The sequence below is a fragment of the Papilio machaon genome, chromosome 20 (assembly GCF_912999745.1).
Source record: "Papilio machaon chromosome 20, ilPapMach1.1, whole genome shotgun sequence".
Classification (NCBI taxonomy): domain Eukaryota; kingdom Metazoa; phylum Arthropoda; class Insecta; order Lepidoptera; family Papilionidae; genus Papilio; species Papilio machaon.
Genome location: NC_060005.1, coordinates 4,684,817 through 4,706,321, shown reverse-complemented (window position 1 = coordinate 4,706,321; position 21,505 = coordinate 4,684,817). Strand labels below are relative to the sequence as shown.

The following is a 21,505-nucleotide window of genomic DNA, read 5'->3' as shown; positions in this document are numbered from 1 at the left end:
AATCCATATTACTCGAAAATAAGTTATTAATAATGTTACTTGGAAGAAAGCTTATTTTTTGCGAAAGCAAAATTTTGCCATTAAACTTTATTCTGCTGCCCCAATTCTTTTATATTAATCGTTCAACAAAAAAACATTGATTCGGTCTTTTACCAATCAGCTGTCATTTTGACAAAATTACAAAATCGAGTAAAAATGTTTATAGCAATTACCACATCAGTATTTTTTAAAATCGATATAGACAACTATTTTTTGAATATTCGTTACTGTCTAATAGCGTGTATAAAATTTACTGGACTCAAAAATGCTACGTAATGCAATAACGAGACAGAAATTCACCCGCTTGATATCTAATTCGATAAATAAATTTTAAATCTATTAGATTTTAATCGTCAACGTTGAATTCGATTACGGTTTTATTTGCGGTTTCGTTGATAAATTTTGCTATAGATGAAATAAAGTTAAAAAAAAATGACAAAAACTTAAGGTTTTCCAATATGGTATAACTTTGTTGTCTGGTTATGTAAAGCTATTTTGTTTTCCATAAAAAGGCAAATGCATATTTGACTGATTTTGTGGTGTAGAGTGATTATTAAGTCCAGTCACGTTTTGCCTCATCCTTTGCTCCAATAAGCTCGTAGCGTATGGTTGTTATTTATTTCTTCGATGTTTTCTGTTGTAAAATAAAACAAACAAAACAAATAGGAACTTGTTTATTTACAAAAATTTAACTATTTACATAATTGAAAAGCTCAAAAAACTTTAAAAATTATATACACTAAATACGACATGGCATCTTGAGCAAAACTTAAGTAGAGTTTATTATGAATCACGAGTTCTTATTTTATTCTCAACTTAAAGTATTCATTTATATAATTTATAATTAGAATGATATATGTACTAATATTCTATTATTACTTTCTTACGATGACGGGAAAAGTTACGCAGAATAGTTGGACAGAATAGTACTGCGATTGATTAACCGTAAGTGTGAGTTTAAACAAAAGCAGTAATGCTCTACTACACTGGTCTTCCCTCGTGTGAAACTAGCATAAGTTACTAATATGCATGAAAGTCATTTAAAATAGGGGCCGATAACTGGATGAGAGTGTGGTTAACGCCATTACTTCGCCAAATGTTTGAAATTGCAAGAGCTTGTGGTTTATATGTATTTGCGCAATGACCCTTGAATGTTAAAACTTGAACTCGTTTGCATTCATTTAGAATAATTAATGTAAGCAAAATACTTAGATTCATTCATTTTTATTCACTATTTACTTCGAACTTCAGTCAAACTTTAACAAATTTAAATGAAAGAAAAATAACTCGAATTTCATAATCAAAATAAAGGAATGTTTTATCACATTTTTTTGGAATGATATTACATTTATTTCGTACATATAAAAGTACAATCCGGTTCAAAATGCTAGATCTAATTATAATTTAACAATTCCTGCGTTATCCATGTTTGTGACGGATACATAAAATCACAAATCCAACCCTGCATTTGTTTCTACGTGTCAATTTGTAAATTCATGTGTACTCGCTACAAGCGGAGCTCTTCCTCTGATTCACTATCACTCGTGTACTTGATCGCTTTGTGTATCTCCTCCTCGATGTCTATCGCGTTCTGATGTTTTTCATCAACAGCCAGCTTGTTGTAAGCTACTTTTATGTTCGAGTTATAATGCGCTTGATTAAAACAGCATTTATCATTTAAATATTTCATATAAAAATAAAATCCTACGATGATAAATGCTACTAATACAATAACCAAGATAACGTTCAGATTGTAATACCAGTGGGCATTTGTAATCTGTGGTAAAACTGTATTAGGATAGCAATAAAACTTTGATTCCGTGTCGGTTAAATTGAACAACTGGGCGTCGTCTAAACAAGACGTACATTGACTGCTGTGGGGGCCAGAGCAAGTGGCGCAGGTGTAGTGACAGGGGAGACATAATAGGGGAGCTTTCCCTTTTGTTTCAGATCGAGGCTCCATATCTAAGGCCTCTCCTGTCGTCGGTCCAGACTTACTAACGCTCGCAGCAGCTTGCTCAGAGAAATAAGTAAGATTCCGTCTCCTCGAGCTGCGTTCCATCAGAATCTCGCTGGCGTACGTGCCGTCGGGACATCTCGTATGACATCGACCGTCGTACAAGTGCAAACCCTTCGCGCATTCTAATGGAAGAGAGAACACAATCGTTTAATTAAAGTAACATATTGTTTTGGATAGTATTCTCCGCCACCAGCCAGCACCGCCGCGTCCATGCATGATGCCATCCTCAGCCGAATGATGCAGAAGTTGCGCCGAAGTCACTTAGTCCATACAAAGTAATAAAGAATTAAGGATTGAGGTAAGGAATGGTAATTAGAATCTCGTCACTGATCTCAAATAACTTTGTGTATGGCTGATGTTTTGACGACGAAGATTTGCGAACATTTGAGACATGCAATGAAAGGTGCACAAAATTAAATGAAATCAGGTGATTGCAACAATTAGAAAAAGCAACAGAAGAAGTAACAAAATACATAAGGTGCGTTAAAGAAAGAGCTACCACCACACTACGAGGGGAACCCTTAGTGTACATTTAGTACCAGTAATATACACTAAGGGGATGTTTAAGTAATCATTATACTCGGTGTGCAGCAGTAATTGTGGCAGAAGGAAACATAAATAAGCATTAGTAAGCAATAAAAAGCAAAGCCGACATTCAACACAAACCGACATAACATCACGAATATTTGCATACTTTTTATAACATTAAATACATTTCATTCATATTAAAAAAAAACCTAAAAACTATATGTCTATGGCCAAAGCTGCGATCAGAGACAAGATTTAACTACCACTTATAATAAAATTGTTGTTTTTTTAGGAAACATTTTTTTTATTATTTTCCTTTCACATCAGATTCGATATATACAAATTATAGTAACATTTACAATATTAAATACAGTTCACTGATTACCTAAGCGATGATCACTATTAATAATTTTACACTTAAATAGTAAAACTGTTACAAAAATGAGCTTTACACATCGAACCGCACTCAAAACTGATACCAGTTTTTAGCTTTTAAATTTATACTCTTTTGTTACTTTAAACATTTTTTTAGTAGTTGGATATACGTACTAATTTTATTTGTTTCAATAAAGTGATTGTTTTTGAAACTAAAATTTGCAATTAAAAAACTTTGTTTAGAACCGAAGCTTGGCACATCGTACATATAGAAACTCTTCTTGCCAATGTGCCAACTCAAACCGGGTACTAAAAGTATTGCAAGATCGTTTATGCTTTGTTTTGTTTTGCCAAATGAGTATAAATTTTAAAAGCTATAATTACACACACTCTATTTATCTTAATAACCGATCTTATACATAATAACTTTACATCGATTCGCGTACAGAAATTTAGTTTATCTACCAGTCAAACGATCGATCAGTCGTTCCTAACACGTATGAATCTGAGCAAATTTGTACAAGTCTCCAAATTTATTTTTATTATACCCATATGATAGTCTTAATTATATTTACATATTATATGTAATGTATACTATATTAACGGATTGGCAATCGAAGCTATGATCACAACCACATAGATAATAGTTTAAGATGAATTTTATATAAGGCCGGTAACAGAGAACCGCGAAAACGAAGCTAAGCCGAAGCGAAACGATACGTCTGTAGCACATTGAGAACATAGAATACGTTGAGTTCGTTCTATAAATTCGCTGAGACTAACTTAATACAAATTAATCTTTCGGTTTGCTTTGGTTCCGATACTTTGCGGCAGTGCTACAGGCCTTAGGTTTCATGTAAAAGATAATCTATTTAAATAAATCTCACGTCTTTTAACTCAAATGAGGTAGACAGAGATAGCTGTTTTTGTCCACCATCCATGAAGTGATGAACAAAAATTGTGTGTATTAATAAATCGAAAAACGATTTCAATTTTCTATAAGAATATCTAGATCCCGAAGAAATAATCCAAAGATTGATTTCTATAAAATAAACTAAAGTGACTTAATACGTAACTAATTCAATTTGTAACAATAGATATATGTATCATGACTATCTTTGCAAGCAAATTGTTACGAAAATATCGCCTTTTAATTTGTAATAGCAAATAAATATTGTTGAATAAAAACTATACATAAAATGTAGGTAAAAACATAAGGTGCAACATTTTGAAATCGATTAATTAAGGCAGTGATTACACATAAATCCGTGTAATTCTATTAAAAGAAAGAATGATAATAAACTGGGTATATAAAACACCCTCGGTAATCGTATTTCCAACATTTATAACATTTAACATATGCTGAAATGACGATGAGTTAACAATGACAAGTTTAAAACTGGGGCGTTTCAAATAACAACATACTATATAAAAAACTAAAAATTAAATTTAAAACAACAAAATAAATTATTGTAAAAACAGTCGCTATTTAATTCTTACAATGCATTATACGCCTAAATTAGGATTAAATTCGACGCCCATTAATTTGAAATGAGCACGAATCAAAATAAATGTTTATCTATATATATAAAAGAAAGTCGTGTTAGTTATACTATTTGTAACTCAAGAACGGCTGAATCGATTTGACTGAAAATTGGTGGGCAGGTAGCTTAGAACCAGGAAACGGACATAGGATCATTTTTACCCCGTTTTATATTTTTTTATTCCGCGCGGACGGAGTCGCGGGTAAAAGCTAGTTATAAATAAATTAACAAATCCTTGTATCATGAAACTAACAAAGGTGACACCTTGTTAGTGTGTTTGGAAGTGGCTGGATATGGGAAACAACAAAGTGGAAGACATTCACAAAAGGAGTATCAATAAATATCAAAGGAATATGTGCAAGGCTTTATGCGTCTTCTAAAAAAGATAAAATACACATTTTCCAAGAAACTATACTTAAATTAATTCTAATTATATTATATTTACGTATCATTTAATTATAATAATGTCAACTAAGATATGAGGCAGTTATTCTTCGATCCAAAATGTTGCACCCTGATAACAGTAATTAGGTCATTGGCTAGACTTGTTTTTGTGCATTTAAAGACTAAGTCACAAATAACAAGGTTGTAAGTATTCATTTAAGATTGAGATATTAAATATTTGTGATATAATAGTAATTATTTAACTAAATACTAATTAAAACTAAATAATCATATTCCCATCTATTACCAATAAATAATTTACATATGAAACCAAACAATAAGTAAATGCAAATTTATATTTGGCATTCGTTTTAAATTGTTATATTAATTTAAATAAATACTCCATAATGTTATGGGTATATAAATATCACTTGTAGATTTATTATTTGTTATGTTTAAATTTTTTTAACATATAGATACTATGTGACACAATAAAAACTATTTATATAAAAGAATAACAAAACTGCAAAATGTTTTTCGTTTCTGTTAAAACATTATTGTAAAAACAAATTGTTCTATATTTTTTTCCAAATTTAATAAAATGGATAACATTGTTTTTTGACGTGTTTCGACAGTAGAAACCAAAGGGATATCAAAGTGTAATAACATTAATAAAGAACACGGCGACAGTTTAATAGGTTATCTATTTAGGGGACCTAGCACGAATATTTATGACAGTCACTTTCGTATTGTCACCGTCAATTATATCAAAATTAGTATGAGATTTTTGGTGTACTTTACGCCCGGTACGATGCATAAATTTTATCATAAATTGTGTCGAAAACTATACAATGACGATTGTCACAAATATTAGTGCTAGGTGCTAGGCCCATTAATTTTATTATGACCTCTGACAGCTACTAAAACGTTCCGTTCTACTACATGCAATATTATACGTTATTGTAGTTTTTAAAATAGAGGAAAAACTGAACTATTGTAATTTACTAGTAATGGAAATTAATTTTGATGAACGAAAATAAGTTTAAATTTAATGAGTTTATTAGCGTTAGAACGAAACGTAAATGATTTGACAGTTGCGCCATCAGTGTCTTCAAGAAAAAAAAAACTGATAATGTATTAATCTAGTCGTAATGCAAATAACAAGATACATGATGACCACGACCAGTCTGAAAAGACTGCAGCGACGAAGAAGAAGAGAAGAATGCAAATAATTGTCTTCAAAGATTAAGTGATCACTTGCCATTCATTACTCATAATTTCAATGCAATTACTCTTTAATATGGACGTTATAGGTTTTTACATTTTATTATTATAACGTAATTGCACTTGTTATTTAGCTCTTTAATCTGGCATTAGAAAGAATTTTTACTAAATTTAGTAGATATTTGAGCTAACAACTAAGTTTAAAGTTTTAGTCGTTACACAATAGTGGCGAACACTATCTTTACTAATAATAGTAAAAATCTCCGGAATGATTTCCTAATATTGTGTATTTTGTCGTAGTGACAAAGATAGTATAAAGTCCAATACATATATATTTTGTATACGAGACTAATAAAGTTCAGGTCCAGAATTTTCATGTATATAGAATTTATTATGCTGATCATATTATGCAATATTTTGAACACAAATTCGGTGTGAGTTTAGAAATTTCTGGACCTTACAATTATTATGCTTAAAATATCTAACACTTACCATTACAACTAAATTCTAAAATTACGACAGCCCAATAAATCGGGTTACTGTAATTCTTCCTTTGATACCTAAGTTATACCACAACGTCTAAGGTTTAAAGTAAATATCGGATTTAGGTCTATGATCGGACAGCGGCCGTTACTCTGATTGTTTGTATCAATAACATTAACAATTTTTACGGTCATTTATGAAGAAATAAGTTCTGAACATTTAAAGTTTTATTCTTCAGGACGACGGTAAGCTGTTATAGAGTTGCTAGAGCGTTACAAACGTTATATCAACTTGAAAACAAATTAAAGATTCACCTGCCAGCCATAAAATTCCTAGAGTGCCTTTAATTTATTTTTGTTATGTTTCTGAGCACATTATAATTTTTTGTCAAAACTAAAACTAAAGTTTTGCAATGTATTATCAAAGTTGTCAATGTTAAAGATACAAAACGAGTAAACTAAGTACTGATTTAATATAAATTATAATAGCAGCTTGTACTTATTGATAGACGCATTTGAAATTGAACTAGGATCACAATAGTATTGGCACTAGCGTAGCGGCTGCGGGACCAAGCAGGGTGCCCGCGGGGGCCGCGCGGCATGTACCGGCTGTATCCGGTCGTAGCCGGTTGTGGACCTGACCGAAGCGGTTAGTGCATCGCGCGTACAAAGTCTATCTCCACTCTGTGTATCGGCGGCTAAGAAAGCTTTCGCCGCCCACAGCAGAGCGAGCAAAAGGCACAAACCTAAACAACGGTGAGGAAGTTGTGGAGCCCGAGTCGCGCAGCCTGATATCCCACCGCCTGACGCCTCCGAAGATCCCGACGAACCCAATAGACCTTCTTCCCGAATCTGTGAAAGAGATAAATAACTTATCCAAGTTACCAAAAAGAAACTTACAACACAAATAACGAAGAAACGAGAAAATCTAATTTACAACAACTTAATAAAATTTAATGATGTATTAAATACAGTTTATATTTAGTAAAGTTAGTATTTAGTTAAAACTAACTTCAACTACTCTTTTATAACCTTTTAGGAGTGGGTACTAGTTTTAGTTATTTTAGATACGATCATATACGTATTATACGTACATGTTCTATTTCAACTACGAGTATGTTATTGTAAATTAAACGACAATGGACATTTAAAATATTTCGTACCACACTCGCTTCTTCAGCTCTTACTCAGGACAATTGGAATATCTATGTCGAATAAAAGTTTTAAATTAGAATCAATATAGTTTTCAAATGGTATACGTATGTTCTAATAATGTGTGGTAATTTTTTTTAACCAACTCAACGTATCAAGTTATTTGATTAAGTAAAAGTGAATAATTAATGAAGTAAAATTAGTGAAAGGATTCAGTTTTCAATTAATGTGTAATGTAATTAAATATTGTAATAGTTTTGGGGTTACAATTTCGCAGACCATGTGTGAATTAAAATTAATAGGATCGCCACGATTTAAATATCAATAAAGATTCTATTTTAGTCGTGAACATAATTATGTCTAAATTTATTCGCACATGAGTTTATTTACAATACAACAGATTCTACCAAAACCTCTGAATTACACATTTTTATAGTTCTTTTCTATAGTTTTATAATATTACGATTAAATACAGTACGTTTTGGATAACAATGTGAATGAACCAGCGCCATATTGTGTAGTTATAACTCTCAAGTCGAAACAATTGCTAGGATCAATGTAAGTTCGTAAAATAATTTTAATTTTAATTCTAAATTAACTTTACTGAAATTTAACTTAACGCATACAATTTATGTTGAAATCAACTATTTTTAGCCGACTTCAAAAAGAAGGAGGTTATTAATTCGACTGAATTTTTTTATGTTACCGCGATACTCCGCCCCTGGTGGTCCGATTTTGATAAAAAATATTTTAATCGAAAGGAAGTGCTTGCAGATGGGTCCCATTTTTTTTTAAACAATATATTCTAGAGAGATCTAGAGAGATTATATGATTCTAGATAGTCTTTTTGGCGCACTTTTTAAATTGAAATTCATTCTCGTTGTATTGATTAAAAAAGTACGAAATCTAACATTGTAACGTTTTGTTTGGAAACGGCACGCGAGTAGTGTATACGAGATTCATTCACTGATGTATTGTTTCCAATTTGTTTGTAGAAATGACTCGGCCGCTTTTCCAATAGAATTTCAACGTGAACACTCTTGTTGATGTTGACACACATAATATTTACAATATGCCTTTTTTTGAAACGGATTTAGACTTTGAAATATGCAAAGTAAACTTATTCGGTGAATTTCAGTGATAAATAACAATAATACTCGTTTGTTAGTTATAATTATCTGTGAGATATTTTATGTATAGTTTGCTAAAATTAGAAATATACTTGATATTTTCACTATACAAGTTTCAAACTTTTTGTCGGTTGATCTTGAAGTCCCCCACATCTTTTTACGCTTCGCTTCACCTTAAAATTGTGTTCTACGTTTACGCAGCGACTAGTACAATGTTTCGAGCCGCCAAGATATTTGAAAGGTACCGCATGTATTGAACTTCAAAACTTGTACCGATAGGGAGATATTCAAAAAATATAATTCTATTTGATCACACTTCACGTTTCAACTACAGCAATATCGTTAAGTGGTCACTAAGTTAGCGCTTAAGCGTAGATTTAGTACGACTATGAGTTACTCACCGCGTGCGAGTCGTGCCAAACTAGAGCGAGATCGTCGTCGATGCCGTTCTGTCTGACCTCCTCGGAGTCGGGCAGACTGGCGCCGCCCCACGGGTTCTTGCCCGCCCCCGCCCCCGCCCCGCTCTGCCCGTCTGCCCCGGCACTTCCGCCCCCGCCTCCGCCCCCATTAGTGCCCAGGGAGTTGGTCTCGGGGGACGCGTCGTACTCCTGCGCCGGTGTCTCCGTGCCGTAGAATATCAGTTCCCACTGCGTTAATGGTCCAGCTGAACGAAATTAAAGTTCAGAATTAGTTTGCTAAAATGTTTTATCTAATGTGTTTTGGATTTTACTACGGGAATTACCAAAGGTTTAATGTCAGCATCAAATATGGTTATATCAATATTTAACGACCGAATGAGGTTTTTCTGATAAGAAAACAAGTTGCTAAACTTGTCTTGGAATTATATAAATTATATTATCCATTTAACAAATAACATCTAAAATTTAAAAAACATACGCAAATATCAAACATAAAGCTTAAAAAAACGGACGACTTTTACCTAAATCTATTATAAAACTAAACTAATAACAAAACACATGAAACAAAAGAATTAAGCTTAAGAAGATTCTTGTTAAAAGCGACAAAGTCATTAACTGGTGGTAAATAATTTTAAAAAAAATCATCGTGGCATCAAGCACTTTTCTCACAAACACTAGAAAAATCAATAAACTACATCGTGTGTAAAGCGGTTAACAATTAAAAAAATCACAATTCTACAAAAAAATAAAAAAATCATGTATAAAATGCAATGACACGACATGCAGTAGCAGACATAGACAATGACTGCAGGCAACGGATATGCAGCGGAATTGCACGCATGCATTGGGTACCGTTGGCTTGGAGCGGCGCTGGATATATCCTTTGGATCTTTGGATACTGCTCGAATAGATTCGACATCTTTCTCCCTCTAGCATCTGCCAATGGATCTGCGAGATTCCCTTGTAAATTCAAACTGAGATTAGGAGGGGTTGACGTCACACGTGGCGTAGTACTTTCGATAGGGGATCGCGTCGCTGGATGGCTCTGTTTCATCTTCTGAGATCCTTTAGTGTTCTTTGAATTCTTATTTTTCTTCCTCTTGACCAAGCCGACCGTGTATGTGGGTGCACTACTGACTGTCTTCCCTCTATTGTTTTTCCTCGGCTGCACGACCACAGGGCGTGTGGCATTGCTTTTATTGCGAGTTATGATCGGTCGGAACGGTATCGGGTCGTTTTTGGCGGCGGGCGAGCTTGTTCCGTACAACGTGAGCGACCATTCTTGTAAAGTCGCACGACCTATACATCGAAATGTTGTCAACACAAATACTAACTGTCGTACTCGGAGCTACTAAATCTACACTAAGCGATTATTTAGCGACTCCAGTATGTCAGTTAGTTTACAACAGAATTTAACGAATTAACACTAAGTTTTGTTTCCATAAATATTATACTTTTAATTTTCAATATTACAGTCATCACAGTTTTCGAAATTGGCACAATACTTGCGAACGCAATTTAAGATTTTTTTTAACAAAATTTCCCTTGTTTTTTAAAATGAAAGGCCAAAATTATTTAATTAACACGTTTATATAAATATTAAATTGATAAAATATACTGTAGATATTTAAAGGAAACTGTAATTTGGAATTTAGTTTAAACATAAATTATAACTGGGCACCAACACTTGGCCGCAATGTACGGCTTAACGTAACTAATAAAAACTTTTAACAAATTGTATTTTAAATAATTTAATATTTTCATATAGATTTTACTATTATAAAACTAATATAAAGCCATTATTTAGTATTAACCCTAAAGCCTAATTTTATTTTTTAACACGAGTTTTTTATTCCAGTATCTTGGCAAAAAAATATGTTTATTTGGATATGGTTGTTATATGACATGATCACACATCTTTAACCGTGGGTTTCTAAGACCAAAATCTCTATATAAAACATATAGTCATGCATACCAAATATTTTGGTCTCAAAAATCCACGATAAAACAATAAAAGAAATGCCAAGTAGTAGTCAATTGTTAGAAATTTAAGACAATGTTTCAATAAGAGTAGCAAATTTTATTTACCCATATAGCGCCCTTCATTAGAAACCTCTAGTTGCCAAACGCCCAAAGGAGCTTCCCCCCACATGTGTACCGACATAAAAGGCCATGAGTTGAAGCCCGCGCGAGACGAATCATGCGCCCTGCAAATAAATAACCTCGATTAACACGAAAACATAGAAGTTACTTTGAGGGTACTTAAAAATCTATAAAAATTAGCATAACTCCTGCTTAAATCAGCTAACAGATGGAAAGAAGATGTTTAATATGTTATAATAGCTTCTAAGAAATATCCATCTATCCATACATCTAAACATTTGCATTTATAATATTAGTAAGTTAAAATTGTTTTGTCAGAGAATTTTCGCGATAAGAATCCATTTACTTTTTTATCAAAAACTAGTTCATTTGTCTTTCTTCTTTAAAAGTTAAATAATAAAAGGTCATGTCATTAATCAAAAGAGCAAAATATCAAAACAGTCAAGATTACTTAACGCCCTATTTATAAGATTCTGTGAAGTGTATTTAGATTATTTGAAGTCTTGAATAATTTCCAACAAATTAGAATTACTCAGAATTTACTTTTAACTGAATTTATTTTATACTGGCCAAATTATTTGATTTTACAGTCAAATAAAAGTTGATGTATTTGACAGCTGACCGATGTGACGGGCATATAACTGATTATGACACTTCGATCTTCTATTATAATTTTTGAATTATTCATAATTTTTTTTTTAATCTTAATTAATTTCTTTGAATCGATTTCTATGACATTAATTCTCATAGTTCCATAAATGCGTGAGACAATGGCGATAGCAGTGTGTCAGACGCCAACAAATGTGTGTCAATGAAATAAACAAACAACAATTCGTATAAGTCACACTTTGAAATTGTCGGCTTTGTTTATAGACAGCACACATCTCATTATACAAAGGAACAGTTATTATTTATTCATTAGTTCTGTATTTTGATGAATTAAAGTTAAACATAAAGATTTAAAGAATCAAAGCACTATTTTTCATGTCAAAGAATATAATAAAAAGTATTAGATTTGCGTATTGGTGAAATCAAAGCGCGCTGACATTTACCCTATCTCGTTTTATACTAATGTAGATAGACGAGTGAGAGAACACGTACCTGGGCGCAAGTAGCGTGACCCTGGTGCCGGCGGGCGAGGTAAGCGCTATCCTGAGGTCTCCGCGGCGCGCGGCCGACAGCGACACGCGGGCTTGCACGTGTTCCAGGTAGTTCACTCCGGGACATGCACTTACATCCAGCTGGAACAAATCACCATGTCATTTACACTGTACACGATCGTGCTCACATCTTTATAAGCGGTGACCTACTTATTAGCAAGAATAGATTTTTATAAATTAGTTAAACACAATAAAAACTACACAAACACCACTAAGATTCAACGCCACTAAGATTTTTATGTAAATTCGCTCATGAACTTGAGTCGCTTTATAAACATAGTTTACTTTTAAAGTATAAGTACATTATGAAATATTCCGTCTTCTCTGAGAAATACTAAGATAAGCGAAACAACAGGAGATTGCATACCATCTCTGTTACTGAGTACTGGAGCAGTAAAGCGAATGGAAACCAATACAAAACACTTCAACGAAATCGGTAACGTGAACGAACATCCCTTTGCGGTATAAACAAAATTATGCAGCCACCGAGATGTAGTTACTATTGACGCACAAGTTGAAGAATGTTGTTTAAATAAGAGTCGTAATATTATTTCTGACTACAGAAATAATATTTAAACGTTAATTCTAATAAAGAAATACTTTACTTCTGGTCTCATAGAATTTACTTAGGTAAAAGATATTCACGAATGAATGAGAAGGAAGACTACTGGAGATTGCTATTATTATAGCCTATTTAGAGGATGTTTTACTTTCGTACACAAATGAGGTATATTAACAAAAAACTACGAAGTAAGGTACCATTTAACCGTGACTCGTTTTTACGCACTTCCCTACATTATTATACAACCATTCCAGAATGCGCCTATCCGACTCTGGCATAGCGCGGCTGCTCTTGCTTTGACAGTTGTGGCAAGGAAGTGATATATAGATTGCTTTAAAAATAGCAACACAGCGGCCAGTGAAAACTTTTTCATAGTATAACAACATATACGTTTAATCGATAGAGAGGCCATAGTTCTTACCTGCAGTACAACAGAGGACTTAGGCGGCACAGGTCGCTGAGGGCGCGGCGCCGCGAGCTCGCAGCGCCTCTGCGGCGGTACAGTGCGCCAGGCGCGCGCCAGTCGCACCATGCCCGCCGCGTCCAGCAGCCCGTAGCCAAACGAATGGGACACGTTGCGTCCCACGCCATTCACACGCCAGTTGCCGTCGAGACTCAAACGTTCAGGTCGAGCTGTCCTAACAACTGGTGAACAAAGTTGGAGTTACGTGACTTGAACCACAATGAATATTACATTTCTTAGTTGATAGTTAAATTAATGTATGCCAATTATTAGACAATAGAGTGTACAATGATCATACCAATGTGCTGCATGTCCCGCCAGGTGAGGTCGCGGTTGGCCTGCAGTGCGAGCGCGCAGATGCCGGCGGCGAGCGGCGCGGACGCGGACGTGCCCGTGTGCGTCACCGTACACGAGTGGTGCAGGTCCGTTGTTACCACCTGCACAAGTCAACTCTTTTATTGAAGCTAAAAAATTTAATTTTGCATTGAAGGTTGCAATTGTTAAAATCACCCCAAGTCATAGTAACAAAACAAAAACATTGATTTTTCTATATTGTGGCCCCATTCTATGTGTGTTAGGCACTAGGTTTTTGTCCTCGAAATCGATTCCTTTTTCCTTTACCTTTTACATTTTGCTTATTTTGAATACCTACCTGTTTCTCGTTAATAGCTCCGCTGCTATAGGTAGTGGCTAGCGTGGAGCTGCACATCTCCGAGTACCAGGGTACCTCGCCTCGTTCTGTGGCCGAAGATATTGATAGCGTCCAGATCGAGTTGGTGTAGCCATCGCAGTTGCAATTGTCATGCTCCCGTCCGCCGTTGCCGGACGCCCACACGAAAATTGAACCTTTGCCATTACGGCCCTGAAGATGAAGACTATATCAGAAAAAAACTTACTACTTACTCGCCTGCGATAAATATTACATTTCTGTCTATCAACACAAGTTAGGAACTATCACCATTTGATATCTAATTATGTCTAATAACTTAAGACCAACAAATTACGATTATAACACATTTTAGTAAAATACATTTTGATAATATATTATATACCTTAGTAACACCTTCAATAAACGCTCTGGTGGCGAGCTCGCCTGGACCGTCCACAGTCTTCCCGTCATCGTCCGGTCCCCAGGAGGCGCTGTAGATGTCCACGTGCTGGGGGTTGAGGCTCAATGATCTAGCTTCCACCGCATCAGTCACGTCGCCGTCCAACATACGTACACCTGGTTAACAAAGTAACCTGCAGTACAAAGTTAGCGTAGCGAAACCGAAGCGATGCTTAAGAAAATCATGACAAAGAACGAAAATTAACGCAGATTTTGCTACATATTACATTTGGTTTCGTGCTTTAAGCTAGATGCTTATGGTTCGCTGGGATAAACCTATGTTAGGATTTTATCAAAATTGAGTTCGCTTCGCTTCCGGTTCACTTTTGCAATGTGCCACAGACGTTGATTGTATCAACTAGAGGACGAAATTGCAGATAATATCCAGCTGTTTAATGGATAAAAACTTTTTAAATTTTTTCAACCTTTATTACTTTTTACCTATCGTTTTGTGTATTCTTTTTATAAGAGAAGGAGACAGACGAAAACATCAAGGTGTTCATCGCCGCCTATGGACATCTGCAATACCAGGGGAACCGCAAATGCGTTGCCGAACTTTGCGATGGTGATTTAAAAATTTCTTTTGTATTTTATTTTTTAAAGTTAATAACGTAGTACTTATGTGATTACGACATTCTCGAAAAACAGTTTTTTTTTACTGAGTATTATTTTTGTTGATAAAATTGTATGAAATGGTATTCTTTTTAATAAAAACTAATGAACGATGATTAAAAACAATTTTTCATTAAAAACTTTTTTATCCCCGGGTTTGATAATTCAAAAATCGTTTATTAGTACTCGGGTTCGTGATTAAAGGGTCTTTATATAAAATTTCACGTGCCTGTGTTAATTAAATTCGGTGATGTATCAACTATCGACACAAATTGAGTCTGCCGCGTGAAATTCAATATTACAAGATAATAAACGATTATAGAGTACACGTTGTCTCTACAATATAGCTTTCGAATGACAAAAGAATTAAAAACCGTTTTTACACCTTTTATTATGGATATTTCAACTTTAAATAGTAATGTAAACTGAGAGTCAGTCACATTAGGGGAAAAACCTATCGATTGATAAACCTAATAAAATTATTTTATAAATATAAACTACATTTGACATTTTATGAGACTGATATTCATGAATAATGGCCAATTAAAAGTTTCACAGCATGAAATGAGAGCTCAAAGTAATCGCTTGTTATAAGTTAGTGATAAAATGTAAAGACTATTTATAGCATTTGCGGTTTTCCATTACATCGTCACAGCGTTATCTACAAACAAAACTATTTGTGGTATACATTTTGTATCAGATCTTGAAGTTTTAGTATTCCTGAATAGCAGTTATGCGTTCTTTGTTTTCCGATGACTTCATACCATGTTTTACCGCTTTAAATTGATTGTTATATTTTTCGTAAGAAACGGTATTCTTACCACGATTAAACTGTTTGAACTCCCGATATTACGGTACAGTTGCATGAGCCATGGTCACGGGCTGACTGAGTCAGAATAACGGAACTGACTTCAACTGTTCCGAAATCTAGTCCGGTATTCGCGCACATCGCCCCGAAACAAATGCATCGACTTTAGGATATTCAGTATAGATTCTTGCGTAGAGCTACGGGAGCCCCGTGGTACATGCGCAACAGCGATCTTTATATAGATTTAGACTTAACGACGTATTGGGTGACAGCCCAAGCCGAGGCCCCCTCTCGAGGGTCTTTGAGCCCAGTCACTCCATGGAGCGTCCACCGAAGCGATCTAAGAGCTCGGTGACCTCCCAATCCGGTAACAATAATAAAGTAACAGCCCGAGCCGAGGCTCCTGAGAGAGCCCGCAAGCCTAGTTACTCTTAAACGAGGTTTAGGCTAAGCGCCATTTGCGCTCGGCCACCTCAAGCCCGGTGAAACTGTAAATGCCTCTTCAAGGCAAACAGTGACTGCTTAGTCAAAAAAAAAGATGTTGAAATATCGGGAGATCATAGCTTAAACGTGGTCAGAATCCCATTTCTTACGAACAGTAAGTTAATAAAAACCACAAAAGTTTGAAGTTAACCTCACTGGACCAAGCTGTTGGAGTTTTAAATATAGTGCTCAAGTGCGTGCAATCCAGTAAATGTAACCATTCAAAGACTATGAATACGGCATCATTTCTTACCTCCAACACTAGCTCCGAACGCGACTCCGACAGCGCAGAGCGAGTTGTTCGCAGTAGCTGCGACCTCACCGGCGCATCGCGTGCCGTGCCTGTTGGAGTCTATCATGTCGTACCTCGGCTGAGGATCGGAGTCGTGGGAGTTCACGTCATACGATGCCATGGGGTCCTGGGAACAAGAACTTAGTAAGTTATGTCTCTTAATTACTATTGATTGGAAGGAGTACCTTGACACTCCTTTACATGTAGGGTAGATGACGTTTAAGATTAACGCGCATTACTAAATTCCTCGCCCACCCGGCACTACTCTGCATTGCGATCGCTGCGGCATACAGTGGGATAAAGTTATAAATATGCTAACGAAATGTGATGTCATTCTCGCTTGCACGAGTCGAATGCGCGTTTACCTTTATTTATTACTCATTGACGTTCACGATGCAATTAGGTCGAAAACATGTTGAAGCAATACACACGTGCTATGTTAAAGCTTTTATGATTATAATTTGCCGTACGATATTCTCGGATTGCACGTAAACAGTAAAGGACTGTGTTTAGGTACTCCTTTCGTATGTTACCAATATTATGTCCAATTTATATTTCTAAAACATTGTGTTGACACACTGACCTCTACATTCTTTCAATATATCACAAAACCTCAATTTTATGGCCTTCCATTCATAAGTTTTTCTTTCTTACCTTATGTTTCACTATGGTTAAAATACCATATTTTTTGGATTATAGTGAAAAAAGAATTGTGTACGACTATCGTATTTTAATACAATACATATGGCAACATTATTGAAATAGGATGTAGAAAACGAAACTCAAATGTGATTCGTTTCTTCTTTTCTGACAACAACGCTCTCCCTCGTTTGAAAGCTGAAATATGGAGGAAGATTCACGACCGTAATAGATCACGTAACTTGAAACTGTACTTTTTTTCTGACAAATATTGCTTCGTATAACGTTCCCTTACCGAGCCATTTGTCCGGATTTCGGCCATGATTTTGCATCACTTCTCTAATGGAATTTAAATTTTACAAGGTGTGAATGTTCAGTGTTTTTTTATTATTTAAATTGTGTGCTTTATTTTTACTTAAATTATCGTCGCTGTCGCTTGCGACTTCGTTAGCGCAATATAAAAAAATATATAATTAGAAACCTACGTGTTCTTTCAGACTATATCTATGCCAAATTTCATCGGGATCCGTTCTAGAGATACCTTATAACAAACATCCATCCATCCAAACCAACCATCAATCCAACTTAACCTTTAGGTGCAATCAATAGACCCTTTGTATCTTCAAGGTATACTTTTAAAATAGTTTTTATTGCATTATAATTTTTTTGATTGTAAAGTATAGTACGGACGAAACTTTAATTCCCCTGGTAACAAATATATCGATGACAATGAAATTTACTTACGTAATTAGCGATGAGATCAGGATGGTCAGTTTCGAGGCCGTCATCGAGTATGGTGACCACAACGCCCCGGCCGGTGATGCCTTCCTGCCACGCGGGGATCACGTTCATATCCAAACCACCGCCTCGGTTCTGCAAACAAATCACATTGTAGTCTAACTAATAATATTTTTATGTTTAGAAACTTTTAACGTCTTGATGAAGAGATTTTATACATATGAAGTGTCAATAGTCTGATGGAAGCATTTATAGCCTAATGGTTGTGGGTATAAATTCCCAATCACGATGTCATGGGTTCAAATCCCGCGATTCAACTATTCATGAACCGTATTAGAGCAACAGCCTAAATTTTAGTTAGAATGGTTTAAAAAATCAATAATATGCTAGTATTTGTATAAAAATGCAAACAAATCCTAATAAGGTTGAATTTTAAATTGGATAACTTCTTATGGAGGTTCAACCATCATAATAGTCTTGGTCAAGAAATTCCTAGTTTACTTTTGCGTAACGTTTGTTTTTAATCCTTTTGGTGGATAGTTTGACTCACCAGATACCACATATGTAACCACTTGGGGTCATTGAGCAGGAACCTGGGGTCGAGGGAGCGCAGGCGACCTTTGACGCGCGCTCGCTGCAGCTCCCGCCGACCCGCCTCACGTTTCGTACCCACTGACGGGTACGGATCCGATGTTACCGTTTCAACTGTAACAAATATGTATTACAATTATGTTGTTCAACAGTTATAGAGCCCACAAGAACAGTTCGGGTTCAACTGTTGATACACCGGGAGGTACCAGAAGACAGGCTTCAAGTAGAATCGACAGGTCGAATTTCAGTCTTCTACCTCATAGTTTAGACGGTGGAAGAAAACAAAAAAGTCTGTATTGTAATGAATTTAACATTATAGACTTTTACATTCATAGGTAGTTTATTTTTTCATTATCAACTTGAGTTGCTTAATAATGAATGAATTACTTCATTTCACCGCTACCTTCATTCACTTGCTACCATAATTATGATTTTTTTTTGGTATGCTTGATAACATATGAAATCCTTCTTTACCTGTAGTATTGTTATTGTATAATATCTGGAAGTCCCTCTTCTTCCTGGAGAGGGCGCGCTGCTGCTTCGCCCAGTGTACTCTGACATCATTCTCCAACCTGCCGTGATGCTCCACCGCCGGCCGCAGCGACCGCCGCGATACCGAGTTATGATGGAAGTGGAAGTGATTGTCGAATATCTAGAACAAATAATTGTATTAAATAAGATAAAAAACAAAATAAAAAGAAAAGTGGTTTATTAGTGTACGTTTAATGTAAAAAATCTATACTAAAAGCTCCCATAATTACTAATTTATGACTTTGAAAGTTAGCTACATAGAATTAAATACATCTGTGACTGAATTTTTCAGAAAAAATTAGGAATCTGATTTGCTATTGATATTTATTTGTCTATAGAGATTTTTAAGTAGATTTTCAAATCAGAGTATACTAACCAGTAGATGACTACTAATTACACTGTCCTTGATTGTAAACCAACAAAAGTTACCATTGCCACTTCTAATTTAATATCGCATTAATCGCAGAAACCCGCTTAAGAAATCTCTTGCACCTTTTCTAAAAAAAACTTGTATCTATTCTTGCACTCTCAAGGGTTATCAAACTCAATGTAACAGTATGATATTCCACAAAAATATCACCTCATTTTCTAAAAACATATCGTCTTTTTCCGCTCTGAAAATTGAATATTATCATTCAATTTTGTTCGGAAAATAACGCAGCAATGTACTCTTAATTTTTTTTAACGATGGTTCCCGTACTGTTTGTTCAAATTAATTCAAAACGAACAAACAATATAGGTATAACGTTACTGTAAATTAAATACCTGCATTTTTATTTTTCAAATTATATAACTACCCTCTCAATAATTCTACAAAAATATACACATAATGAAAAAAAAAAGAAAGAAAATACAGTCGAATTGTTAACCTCCTTCTTTTTGAAGTTGGCTAAAAAGATTACGAAGTCAACAGATAAAAATATAGTGCTAAAGCCGGCTTTTAAATTGCACAATTTTAAGTGTAGTCAGTTAAAACTGAAGGTCTGTACTATGTAGGCAACATAAAAAAACTAACAATTAAGCTGAATACTTTTTAGTTTTGCTTACAAACGTAATTTTTAACTGTATCGACTGTTCAGTTGAAATTAAAGATGTGTAGCGGACTTAATTACTACCTTCAGTTATGGCTTTTTCAAACTATTACATGACAAACGAGCAAGCGGCTTTCTGAACTCGTTGAAACCAACCGAAGCAACCGCTGCTTATAGACATCCGCAATTGCAAATGCGTTGTCTTTAATCGACGAAGGACGCACAGATTTTCCCATCCTATGCGTTCCCTCCCCCGTCAAATCCACTTCCCCTTCCCATCTTGACCTTATATGTAAAAGATGGGAAGGGAAAGAGAAATCAGACACGTACACTCAAATACTTCTACTTCTGTCTGTCTGGTCGTGGTATTTCACCTGACGACCAGGTCTATTCGTGCAACAGATGTTGTTGCTGGCCTCTACTACTGTTACAAAGTATGAGTGTTCAGAAAAAAAAATAGAAGTAAATAGAAATAGAAATTTTATTTTATTTTCTGCCAATTTTATGAGTATAAGTATTACAGAATATACAAACATATATAGTTCCGGATTTTGACAATCCTAAAATCTTTGTTTTCTGTGCACAGTTTTAGCTACACGAGAGCTCTGTACGTAACAATGGCGACTCACAATTACATATAGACGCCTGCATTGCAGCTGAATCAAAAATCCGACTTTGATAAATATTTATATCTCGCCCGAACTTAAAGCTTTGCAAATTATGTATCTGGAATTATAATCGAGGGAAGCTTTTTATCTGAAAATAACATTAATAATGCGCATTTATTTTATAATAAAAAAAATAAAAATAATTAAATATGGTTGCACTACTTCAATCATTTATATTATATTATGTCTATTGAACGTTTAACCGAAGCACGTAATAAGATACGAAGTGATTGCGGACATAAAACTATTAATGACGAATGTCAATTCGAAAACAAACAGTCATAACATTCCTCTTTATAATGATACAAAAATGTAAACCCAATGAAATTCCTGCACCAAATATCAATACACAATTTTACGTGAAAAATTGTCATAAATATATTGAAGCCATAAATCATGAAGTATTAAGAAAATTATTT

General features: G+C 34.8%; 1 protein-coding gene across 5 annotated transcripts in view; it reads right to left on the bottom strand.

The window, feature by feature from the left end:
- Positions 1-1,029: 1,029 nt before the first annotated feature.
- The window catches only part of LOC106718570 (furin-like protease 1), a 73,813-nt gene continuing 53,337 nt past the window's right edge, over positions 1,030-21,505 (bottom strand). For 4 of the 5 annotated variants that reach the window (XM_045682924.1, XM_014512712.2, XM_014512716.2 and 1 more), the window contains exons 3-16: positions 19,331-19,508; positions 18,816-18,970; positions 18,272-18,400; positions 16,850-17,015; positions 14,638-14,810; positions 14,238-14,447; positions 13,884-14,022; positions 13,544-13,767; positions 12,502-12,641; positions 11,386-11,504; positions 10,150-10,596; positions 9,280-9,542; positions 7,343-7,448; positions 1,030-2,181 (exon numbers count right to left, since the gene is read on the bottom strand). In XM_045682924.1, coding sequence (XP_045538880.1) covers positions 1,547-2,181; positions 7,343-7,448; positions 9,280-9,542; positions 10,150-10,596; positions 11,386-11,504; positions 12,502-12,641; positions 13,544-13,767; positions 13,884-14,022; positions 14,238-14,447; positions 14,638-14,810; positions 16,850-17,015; positions 18,272-18,400; positions 18,816-18,970; positions 19,331-19,508 — 3,084 coding nt within the window. In that variant the 3' untranslated portion in view covers positions 1,030-1,546. The remainder of the gene's footprint in view (positions 2,182-7,342; positions 7,449-9,279; positions 9,543-10,149; positions 10,597-11,385; positions 11,505-12,501; positions 12,642-13,543; positions 13,768-13,883; positions 14,023-14,237; positions 14,448-14,637; positions 14,811-16,849; positions 17,016-18,271; positions 18,401-18,815; positions 18,971-19,330; positions 19,509-21,505) is intronic. The other variant, XM_014512732.2, reaches the window with a different exon arrangement.